Source organism: Meles meles, chromosome 4 (assembly GCF_922984935.1).
Source record: "Meles meles chromosome 4, mMelMel3.1 paternal haplotype, whole genome shotgun sequence".
Lineage (NCBI taxonomy): Eukaryota > Metazoa > Chordata > Mammalia > Carnivora > Mustelidae > Meles > Meles meles.
In genome coordinates this window covers 12,802,447-12,814,986 of record NC_060069.1, presented here as the reverse complement: position 1 = coordinate 12,814,986, position 12,540 = coordinate 12,802,447, and the positions used below count along the sequence as shown (strand labels likewise).

The following is a 12,540-nucleotide window of genomic DNA, read 5'->3' as shown; positions in this document are numbered from 1 at the left end:
ACAAACCATAAATGACTCTTAATCTCACAAAACAAACTGGGGGTTGCTGGGGGGAGGTGGGATTGGGAGAGGGGGAGGGGGCTATGGACATTGGGGAGGGTAAGTGCTATGGTGAGTGCTGTGAAGTGTGTAAACCTGGCGATTCACAGACCTGTACCCCTGGGGATAAAAATACATTATATGTTTATTAAAAAAAAAAAATTTGGAAGCGGAGGCGAACCATAAGAGACTATGGACTCTGAAAAACAACCTGAGGGTTTTGAAGGGTCAGGGGTGGGAGGTTGGGGGAACAGGTGGTGGGTAATGGGGAGGGCACGTTTTGCATGGAGCACTGGGTGTTGTGCAAAAAGAATGAATACTGTTACGCTGAAAAAATAAATAAAATGGGAAAAAAAAAAAAGAAGAACATCCTATGTAATTTAGAGATATTTTGGTGCTTCTTAGAATGGTAAATATTGGCATTTGTAATTTGAAAGAATTAAAAATGTGTGGAGAAAGAATGTTTTTCCCTGAATTACATAACCGTAGGCAATATTAGACCAAAAAAATAATTTGTTTTAGTCATCTCTCATATTGGAAGTAGAATAAGAATTGAAAGATAAATAAGAATTGTAAATTATACTGTAACATTTTTAAAAAGATAAATGTTACTTAGGCATTCAATCTTTTTCCTGAAAAATTGAGTTTCATAATTTAAGATGTAATTGAAAATAGAGTTTAATTATTCTATTGATTAATTTGATAATGTGAATGAAAAAACTTTAGTATTTGATTGTATGGTATATGGTTCCTAATAACTGTGATACATTTGTGTAATGCTACACTATATTATCACAGCTTTGATTTCTCCTTAAATATGATACTCCCTGAAGGAAGTATTTGAATTCAGGGCCGGGGTGGAGGGGTGGTTGGTGCTCACTTTAACCCCACAGATGGTTGTATTTGGTTTCTAATTTTGTGAGGAGGTAATCTGTTTTAACTAATTTTTTCAAGAATTCCCTGTCTTCTGTGCTACTTAATATACTAGAAATTTGGAATTTTTGATTCTTTGTTATGTGCCAGAACCACATAGAATTCTAGCTGAAATTCCTGTAGAAAGGTTTGTGTAAGGAAATTGTAGCCATGTTATATACAATTAGAAGTAAGTGGATAAAAAATGGATATCAAAGTGAATTATTTTAATTTTTTTCTAAGAATTATTTATGAGTAGCTTAGGGTTTATTGAAAGTTTGAAGTATAGCTGTTTATGACGTATAATTATATGCAGATCTTGTTCAATATTCTTACAAGCTGCCCAGATGTGCTTACAGCACAGATATTCATTTTCCTGGCCATAGACTTCTTATAAACAGCCCTAAAAAGATAACCTCACTAATAAGGTGTATCTATTCTAAAGTTAAAAATAAAGTATTACTATTTGTTTCATTTGAAATAGCTGTCTGTGCTTGACAATAAAATTTAACCATATTTAATTTTAAAATGAATATTTTAAAATAAGAGTGAAATGTGAGAATGCAGGTTTCTACTTGGTTATAGTTAATTGCTGTACAATTATTTGCAAAAGTCCAGTTAACAATAACAACAACAGCCAAATCAGTAGTGATCATAAAATTTTAGAAAATTCTGTTTTTTAAATTCCTGACCTTACCTATGAGGCAACTGTCAGACTGCTCTACATTCATTTTCCTCTTTGCCTTTTGAGATTTGGGATTTGTATTAAATATGAAAGATTTCTACCTTTTAAAATAGCATGGTAGTGTTTTATATGTATAGAAATAAACTTCAACGATTGTGGCCCAGTTATAAAATTACAAAATTCATTTGAAAGCTTAAAACTTTGATCTTACTGTATTATATATTTGATATATAGTATTTGCCTAGTGTGATCAATTAAAAATTATAATTTTTTTCACAAGTATAGAAGAAAATGATTCCTCTTTATATTACTTCCAGACGTACACATTTCTGAATTTTGGTGGTGTTTCTTTCCAGACGATGGGTCCGGCTACTGTTTGGACGAGAGTTCCCCCTGCAGGATCTTCTGGTGGTCTGGGATGCCTTATTTGCAGATGGCCTCAGCCTGAGTTTAGTTGATTATATCTTCATAGCCATGTTACTCTACATCCGAGATGCTTGTAAGTGTTAATGACCTTGCCTATATCCAAGTATGTGGTCCTGGTTTTTTTTAATGTGTTTTATCTTTTAAATATACTTATTCTTTTATTCTGAATTACTGTGCCTGCATTTTTATAGTAGGTAATATATTGAACATATTAATATCTTTTTTATTAGTTAACTATGTACCTATTGGGAGATGTGGGTGATTTTGTCCTGAGAGAATTAGACTATTCTTCAGAGCCATTTTTCTAAAGACTTTACTCCTGCTTTAATCTCCTCAATACACACATTTGTGAAATGCACAAATAAAAAGCCCGTATTTCAGATATGTTTAGAGCTCCACCTTCTGACAGGTAGGGAGTATTCAAAGATATTTATCAGGAGATTGGAGCTATTTTTATAGTATCAACAACTTGCCAATAAAAAATAAATATTACATTTAAAGATATTTTAACTTCTTCTCAGTTCTATTTTGGCCAAATGTATTTCTCAATAGATTGCCAAATGGTAGACGTATCCCTATCTCATGAGATCTACCTTAGGAAGCTTGCCATAGCTGGGAAGCCGGTGCCTGTCTGGAGTACTCTGATAATCTTCAGCTTGAAGAAAATACCAGAGCGTGTTTTAAATTTCAAAATACCTCAAATTGTTTTCCTTCTCAAAAAAATAATCACTGTTCACAAAACAAGATTTGTAAGCCAAAATGTAATTAGGAAGATTGCACAAAGTGATGATTAAATAGGAAATAAGGAAAAAAACTCTTAGGAGTAGGACTTTGTCAGAACATAAACTGTTTGGAATCATTCATAATCTTGACTGTTACACTGCTGTGTGGTACTCTTTATCTGTTCACTGAATACCAGTGGCACCAGATGCGCTTGTTGTGCCTCTGGTGACGCTAATAATATTCTTTAAAATTTTAGATTATACTTTTTTAATGCCCTCAAAATTACTTGAATGAACAAGTGACAGGAGCACCACATTTTATCCAAAAATTGTGGGTTTTTTCTGTGCCTCGAAGGTCAAATAGTTTGGGTTTTGACAGACTAAGTGAAAAGTTCCTTCTTTCTAAGTCAGAGCTAATCATATAAGAACATGGAAATCATAAGAGCTAACATCTGGAAAGTAGAGAAAGATGTTTGGGTAGATTTGATGGATACTAGATTTTAGAATATTCGATACTAAGCTCTCATTTTAAAGTAGTATGAATTTTTAATGTAAATAATAAAAAAACAAAAGGAATGAGTAGCCTCTTTTACTAAAAAAGTGGCTTAGGATAATCTTTCCACAGAATTTTCCAATTCAAACAACTGTCGAAATGTATTCTGATTTTCTTTAATCTTAAACAATGAAGTATTTGCTCTTTTCTTAACTTTGGTATATCACAACTAGATTTTTTTTTTAAATTTAATCCTGTTTCCTATGCTAAGATTTCATTAATTTCATAAAGCAGGCAAATTTTTGGTAACTGAAGACCTTACACATTTTCAGTCCATCTATTGATGTTATAAAATCTATGGGCAGATATGGAAAAATGCAAGGATAATGAAGTTGTGTATTCATTTCAATATTTAGACTAGTTTATTTTAATTTGCCTGGTTGAATCCAGAACCGTAGATGAGAGCTCCTAAAAATAGGATGACTATTAAATATTTAAGGGCGATTACCCCTGTGCTCAAGAAGTTTTTCAATAGTAGGAAAGAGTGACATAATCAATTTTAAACTAACATATCCAGTGCTGTGGTTGAGGTATGGATAGGTAATAGGAAAATTTAAAGGAGAGGCAGGGAGGGGCACCTGGGTGGCTCAGTTGGTTGAGCGTCTGCGTTCAGCTCAGATCATGATCTCAGGATCTTGGGATCGAGCCCCATGTTGCCTATATGTGTACATAGTCATTTGCTATTAGAGTGCAAAGGGAGACCAACAGGTTATGAGACCAAAGAAAGTGAATAGGGATAGGATCATGATGGATGTCTTTATCCGATAAATAATAGGAAGCTCCTGAAAGGTTCACAGCAAAAGTACAGTCAGTGTTAGATTGCTCTGGTGGCCCTGTGGAAAACAGACTTAAGGGAGACAAGAGTAGAGCAAGGAAGTAAGATAAAAGGTAAGACAGAAGTCCAAAGGGAAAACTGTAGATTAGAGAAATCCTCAAAACTAAAGTCAGTACGTCTTGGTGCATAAATATGATGGGTGAGGGAGAACAGGAAGTCTAAAATGATCTCCAGCTTGGAGAGTTGAGTGGCTGGGTAATATGCATAACTTGGATAGGAAATGCAAGGATTAGCAGGTTTTAGGAATGGAAATGATTATGTTTTGGCCCTACTGAACTTGAGATCTGTGAGAAATCACAACCTGAAGATTTGGAAAATAAAGCTCAATGTCACAATCAGGGCTACAGATTCAGTTTTGCAAATGGTTCATAGGTATGTGTTAGTTAAAACCATAATAGTAGATGTGACCCCTAAGAAGAGGGTAACCGTATATCCTGATTTGTTTGGGGCAGTCTTGATTTACACCTGCTAGTCAAGAGTGGTAATTATTAATACTTCCCTCTTTCACTCGCAAAGGCATCCCATTAGGATGATAAGAATTGCACAGTCAGCCTACCCAAGGCGGATGCTTACAGAAAAAGAAGATGGGCAAAGATGGAACTCTGAAGTTGACCTCAGTGTTTAAGGCCCCAGAGAAGGAAGGGCTTGTGTTGTAACCTCACAGGACTGTGTTAGCGGAGCCAAGGGAAGTCATGTGGGTTGGGAATATGGAGGTATAAAAAAGTAAGGCAGGAAATGTCCATTCAGACTTGACCCTCTGGAGGGACAGTCATCAAATACCTTTGCCAGAATGGTTTAGTGGAGTGGTAAAGCAGAGGCTGGATTATGATGGGTTGAGGAGTGACTGGACGGTTAAGTATAATAGCTTTTCCTACAGTTTTGTTGTCATTCCTCTAGTCTTCTGTATAAATTACAGTTTCTACTAAAAAGTCAATTAAATGAAAAGGAAAGAATGTGGAGATAGCATGTGTAGAATAATCTTTAAAGAAAGCGGAGCAGAAGAGAAGAAAGATGTAACTAGAAATCAGTGCAGAGGCAAGGAAAGGTGGATGGGTGTCTTTAGGATGAGATCAGGGTTCACTGGAGATGGGGGAGAACCAACCAAGGGTTTACTTCTCAATCGGTCTTAAGTTCTATAAAGGATCAATACTAGTTTTTCCCCATTCCAGTGATGAGGTCTATGAAAAGAAATTATCCTGTTTACTTGAGGTTTTTTACTTGTTTATTGTTGTTCACACCCATTCCCTTACCCCGCAACAAGATACCAAATTTTGTCCGTCTTGGTTTCCCTGCCATATCCTGGCATCCAGAACAGGGCCCACTACATAGCGATGTTGACAAATATTTTTTGAGTGAAATAATTGAAGAAACAATGGAATGAAGTCAGGAATCCTGTGGCATACTGGCTGGGGAGCAGGAATAAAAGCTGGTGATGATCCAGGAAGAATGTACTAGGCAGGTTTCAGAAGTACACTAGTTTACAGGTGGACGAGATGGGAAGTGGAGGAATCCCATGTCTGATAAAGGAGGAAGCACGGTTGTCTGCTATGAGTGAGGCACGGTAGGGTTTTAGGAGTTTTAGGGAATTACCTGGGAACTGTGAGAGAGATGGTTGACCATGGACTAGGACAAGGTGGTCTAACTGTTGAAGATCCTATTCTGCAGAGACAGACAGTGGGCAACAGCACCAGGACTTAACATTATGATTTTCCAAGGCATGCTCAGCAGTCCAGGAAAGATACAAAGAAAGCAGTTCATGATCTAGGCTCCAAGCGAGGCCCAGGTCCAAATCATTAGGTAGAACTGAAGGGAAGTAGAAGGATGGAGGGTGTTGAGTGCACTTTATGAGGGTGGTTTGGGATGCGTGGGGGAGGAAGGCATGGCCAAGAAAAGACCATAGGGAAATCAGAGTGTGAAGGGATTTAAAGTAGGGTGTGAGATTGAAAAGCATCAGAGGTGTGGTCAAACAAGAGGACATGGAGCAGTTCTGGGTATGACCAGAACAGTCGAAGTTAGTTTAGGGGAAAGTAAGTCATTGAGGAGATTAAGATACCGAGAGGCAGCTGGGATTTTTGTTTGGTCCTCTCTGGACACTTGACCAAGAATCATGGTAGAATGTTTGGTCCTCTCTGGACACTTGACCAAGAATCATGGTAGCAAGGTGGCATCCTCTGCCCCACTGCTGGAGATTGCCCAGGCAGTGGTAACTCCAGAAAGGCTGGGCCCAGAGGGACAGGCATTACTCCTCAGAGAAAATGATGGAGAGGGAGAGTAGCAGGAGGAGGATGCTGAACAGGATTTGGTCAAATGCATGGGAGGATAGGACTAGTAAATGAGCTTGCATTTTAGGCTATGGTCAAAGACAAGAAGAAGATGGACAGTTTGCCAGCCTCCGTGTTCCACTTAGAACTTTAGTGTCAAGTTTTTATTCCATCTCAGTGGATTCTGAATCATGGTGCCCTGCCTAGACCATCCAGAGTGGTGATGTTTATTACATGTAGCAGTTTCAAGCCCATTCATTCAAAAAAGTCTTAACTGAACACCACTGTGTGAGGCTCTGGGCATTACATGTATTCCGTTGAAGCCTGAGGTGATATATTTATAGCTCAAAGAATGGTGCGCTTGGGGAAACTAAAAGAGCCGTCCTCCAGTGACCGCATCTTCCCAGGCATTCAGTGTAGGGCTTCAAAGGGCCAGTGATCATGCTGATACTGTGCAAAATATCGTGTACGTGTGCATTTCCCAGGGCCGAGGGTATGTATATACTTTACATCCTCTTCTCAAAGGGCTATATAACCTGAAAAATGGCCGACTGCATCTAGTCTAAAATCCTGATTTTACAGGCACTGATGAGATGTGAAAATATGCTGAAGTCCTAACCTCTAGTACCGCAGACTATGACCTCTTTGGAAATAGGTTGTTGCAGATATAATCAGTCAAGATGAGTCATATTGGAGTAGGACAGGCAACCTAATGTAATACAACTAGTGTCCTTACATAAAGGAGCATATCTGGACACAGACGTGCACAGAGGGAAGCTGACGTGAAGATCCGCACAGGGAGAATAATGCCATATGAAGACGGAGGTACAGATTGGAACAATGCATCTACAGGCCAAGGAACACCAAGGCTTTTTAGCTGTCATCACATGCAAGGAGAAAGTGTAGAGCAGGTCCTCCCTCCGAGCCTGTGAAGGAACGAGCCAGCACTGGAAGCGGGAAGTGACGAGGATTCTTCCCTACAGGTCTGAGAGGGAACATGGCCCCGTCAGCACCTGGATTTCAGACTTGTATCCCCCGCAACAGTTGGACAACAAATGTCCCTGGTTTTAAACTGTCCAGTTTTTAGGCACTAGGTGACAGAATCTCTAGCAAACTAATACAGTGCCCTTGGCAGTTAAGTGGTTTAAAACAGTCACAGTTGGTCTGTGGAGCTGGGTCCCCGTGCCCTACTCCCGTACCCCCTTTGTTCTTGTTCTGCCCCTTTCACTACTCTTGGCATCTCATACTTAATTTTTAACAAAAGTACCCTTATAATGTTCTTTCTGTACCTGGAACAAAGCTTTCATTCACTTTAAAAGTAATCCAGTTAGTCAGGCAAGTACAATATTCAACCACTTAATAGATTTCGTATAAACATCTTCATGAGGCTTCAGAGTTTGAGCCCAGCTGCCATATTTGGATGTTAGGAAGCCGGATCGAGGCCATAGAGCTAGTGACAGGCGGGCTGGTTCTCATATTACCTTTTCTGTTCCTCAAGCCCTACCTTGATTTTATTAAATAAAAAGTAAAATTGCACATTGGGAAAAATAATATGAACATTATACAGATTTTAAAATTTAACCATTGAAATAATGGTCAAATGGCTATTCTTTGAATGAAACTTTTGCTTTACTAAAATTACATAGGATCCATTTCAAAATAAAATTATTCCCAAACATTTTAAGCAAACCATAACAAGTTTATTGTCTTATAAGAAGTGTGTTTTGATTCTTTGCTGGATTATATGGATGAAGCTTATATACACTAATAAAGGTTAGGAGATAAGGAAGTCTACTCATGAACCATTACTCCTATAATACTTTATTAATAGCCATACTCTCATCACAGTATTGTTTTTATGGCCTTATTCCGTACTGTAATAAAGTCACTCATGTGGCTCTCTCCTTCCCCTGGCACTACTTACCTAAATTGTACTTCTATTTTCATGCCTAGGACTAGGCTGTTTTTTCCCAAACCTTCCCCAACTATTCTAGCCCACATTGATTTCTCACTTTTGTATTCCTTGAAGATTTTAATCAATACAATGCAGTGTAGCATTTAATTAAACTCTGCCTTATGCTGTTCCTTATTGCACGTTAGTCCTACCTTCTAAAACAGATCGTAAGCTCTTCAGGACCAGAACCACATGCGTTACAATTCTTTCCTAACCCTCAAAGCATCTGGCGCTCTTCATGTGCTCAGTTTTTGGGGTGGTCTCAGATGGAAGGGTAGCCCAAAGTCCCGGACTGGGGAGGTGGCATGGATATGTGTACAGTAACTGCTGAGAAGACAGGTGCCAAGAAGCTTTTAGAATAAGAACTCAAATGAATAGTTTTTTTTTAAATACACTTTTGACATGGCTTTTTTGAAGCAAGCATTGTCTACTTTTTTTTTCCATTTTATTTATTTTTTCAGCGTAACAGTATTCATTCTTTTTGCACAACACCCAGTGCTCCATGCAAAACGTGCCCTCCCCATTACCCACCACCTGTTCCCCCAACCTCCCAGCCCTGACCCTTCAAAACCCTCAGGTTGCCCCAACCTCCCACCCCTGACCCTTCAAAACCCTCAGGTTGATTTTCAGAGTCCATAGTCTCTTATGGTTCGCCTCCCCTCCCCAATGTCCATAGCCCGCTCCCCCTCTCCCAATCCCACCTCCCCCCAGCAACCCCCAGTTTGCTTTGTGAGATTAAGAGTCATTTATGGTTTGTCTCCCTCCCAATCCCATCTTGTTTCATTTATTCTTGTGACGACATGGATGGAACTAGAGCATATCATGCTTAGTGAAATAAGTCAATTGGAGAAAGACAACTATCATATGATCTCCCTGATATGAGGACATGGAGAAGCAACATGGGAGGCTAGGGGGATAGGATAGGAGTAGCATCAGATTTTTCACATCTCTTTTTCTATTGATTTAATTTTTTTTGATGAGTGCCTAAGAAAAACATTTCTCCTGATTTACAATAACTAAAACAATATAGTCAACTTCATTTAACAGTAGATTTTCCTAACTAGAAAGTATCTCTTACTGATTTCTTCCCCTTCAGTTTTCTCTCCTTTTCCCCATGAGGGTGACAAACCATGAGAGACTCTGGACCCAGGGAAACAAACAGAGGGTTTCGGTGGGTGGGGGGTAGGAATTGGGGTAACAGAATGATGGGTTTTAAGTAGGGCACGTGTTGTGGTGAGCACTGGGTGTCATGTGCAACTAATGAATCATTAAACATTACATCAAAAACGAATGATATACTGCATGTTGGCTAACTGAACATAATAAAAAAGATTAAAAATTTAAAAAAAAGAAAGTATCTCTTAAATGTTTATGGTATCTTTTAGCATACTTTCTCTCTGAACACTTGGTAAATGGAAAACTTTTCTTCTTGGCCCTTCTACCTACTTCTTACCTTGTGTTTTCAGCCAGCATGAACATGCCACAGCCCTGTCATTTTCCTGTGTTTTCTCTAGAGGCGTCTTTAGCCATCTCTTGGCCTGGCTTTGTGTGGCAGTTGTATCTTCTTCATGGCTTACAAACATCGTTCCTTTTCATTTTGCTTTAGATCTCTGCTTAAACTCCTCAGCCGATACCTGTCTCTCTGCCAGTGTTTCCATCTGTCCTACCCCAGAATTTCTATTTCTCTGTTTTCTCATTAAGAGCATGTTCAACATTATACTGATGTCAAAATGCAGTTTATTTCAACTACAAATCGAATTTATTTGTCTTTCCTGGAAAAGCTTTACCCAACCTCAGGGACTGAGAAACAAAGGCTCTCTTCAATTATATAGTAGTGTGCTACGGAGTTTTTATCAAAGCACAAATTAGTGGTCTTGTTTTTAAAGGAGTGTTTAAGCACTTCCTGACTGCCAGCTCTCTTCCCTCCCAGACATTAAATGTTGCCACTCATTTTCTGACCATAGCAGATGTGGATATTAATATAACCCTTTGAATTACAAATGCCATTTATATTTATATTTTAGTTTAAAAATCTTTTAAAATTTCACTAAGTTAGGCTGATACATCATAGTAGTGCTTTTTTTTATGGTTAGATTTTTAAAAACATAGACCTTTCTTTTTAAAGAAGTTTTAGGTTTGCAGCAAAGTGGAATTGAAAGTACAGAATTCCCAGGTACCCCTACCCCCACATACACACAGCTACACCACTATCAACTTCCCCCACTACAGTAGTACATTTGTTATAATTGAGCCTACAGTGACACATCATTATCACTTAAAGTTCCTAGTTTACAGTACAATTTGTACCTTCTATGGATTTGGACAAAACGTATAGCAACATCTATCCTTCATTATAGTAAGATCTGCATAGTTTCCCTGCTATAAAAATGTTCTGTGCTCTGCTTGTTCATCCCCGTAACCCATGACAACCACTGGTCTTTTTATTATCTTCATAATTTTACCTTTTCCAGAATACAATATAGTTGGAATCATACAGTATGTAACCTTTTTAGATTAGCTTATTTCACTTAGTAATATGCATTTAAGATTCCTCCCTGTCTTTTCATGGCTTGATGGCCCATTTCTTTTAAGCACTGAATAATATTCCATTGTCTGGATGTACCACAGTTTATTTATCCCTCACCTACTAAAGGACATCTTAGTTTCTTCCAACTTTTGGCAACTACGAATAAGGCCACTGCAAATATCACTGTGCAAGTTTTTGTGTGGACATACGTTTTCATTTCATATGCCTGAATACCAAGGAGCATGATTGCTGGATAATATGGTAAATTTGAGGAGCTCAGTACAATAGATGGATTCAGGACCTCCAGGATACCATCTGTGGGCAAAAGCCAGCAACATTACATGCATCACTGGAATCTTACTCATAAATATTCAAGATTCCATGTCCATCTGTCTGTCAAAACACAATGTGAATAGTCCTGCAAGTTGACTACAGTCATTCTCTCTGATGATTAGAGAAAAGTCGATGGTGATCTTGGTCTTCCTGACTACTGACTTCCCCAACTTTCTCACCCAGGTCTCACCCTCTCTCCTTTTCTCCTTTTTCTTCGGCTTTCCCCACTCAGTTGCTCCCTCACCTCACCTAGATTCTTCTTCCCTGTCAGTTCACCTGCCCAGATGCTGGGTAGAAATGTTATTAAAGAAGTGATTAAGGATATCATATATGATATGTTATATTGAGCTCCTGCATTTACCTCTGTTGCTCCTGAAACCCCATTAAATAGCATAAACACAGGACACAGAGAATTAGGAAGGAGATTACAGAGATTTTTGGAAGTAGGAAAGCAGATGGGTGAGTGATAACTGACTTAGCAGATCCAGGAAAGCTAAATACAAAATTGATAATGGAGAAAGCCAAGAAATAACCCATAAAATTCCTAAAAGCATAGAAATTGGCAGTGCTAGGTATCACATGGAAATTGGTAGGGGGAGGGAAAAAGTTAAGACTGAAAAACAAGAATTGGTCGGAAGTGTATTTAAGAAGCTGTTATATACTCAGGTTTCCAGCCTTACTTGGATCTCGGACCAGTATGTCGAGGATTTATCCTAGAGGTGGTAAAATGGATGTCTGGACTAGGGACCTGGGGAGTTTCAGTGAACATGGAGCCCACCAGTGTTCTTTTACCATCTTTAGTATTCCCAGAATGCTAGAACCAGACTGCCTCCCTCTAGAAGAAATTTAGGAGATTCTTCTCTGGGGGAACCCAGTGAGCCCAAGAGAAAAGGCCTAAAAATATAGGCTCAGGGATTACCCAAGAATGACCGTGTAAACCCTAGAGTTAACAGACCCACTCATCGATGCACACAAAGCTTCAAGTTACCTTTGGACTGGCCCATTCTTGCATGAGCAGATCACCAAAAAATCAGCAAACATTTGAGGGAAGCATCAAAATGAAAGCAGGAATCTCAGTAAGCAACCAGGAGAAAAAAACAACTGTGAGTACACAGACACTACACAGGGAGGAGGAAATGTCTCAGGGAGCTAGGAAAGACATAAGTCAAAGGAAAAAGTGTTGGCACTTGGGGGGCTCAGTTGGTTGAGGGTCTGCCTTCAGCTCACATCATGATCTTCAGGTCCTGGGATCTGGACTCCCTGCTGAGCAGGAAATCTGCTTCTCCCTTTTGT

At 38.9% G+C, this 12,540-nt stretch overlaps 1 protein-coding gene across 3 annotated transcripts in view; it reads left to right on the top strand.

The window, feature by feature from the left end:
• Positions 1 to 12,540, top strand: part of TBC1D5 (TBC1 domain family member 5) — a 579,401-nt gene that overhangs the window by 434,454 nt on the left and 132,407 nt on the right. For all 3 annotated transcript variants that reach the window (XM_046002325.1, XM_046002328.1, XM_046002327.1), the window contains one exon: positions 1,993 to 2,135. In XM_046002325.1, the coding sequence (XP_045858281.1) occupies positions 1,993 to 2,135 (143 nt within the window). The remainder of the gene's footprint in view (positions 1 to 1,992; positions 2,136 to 12,540) is intronic.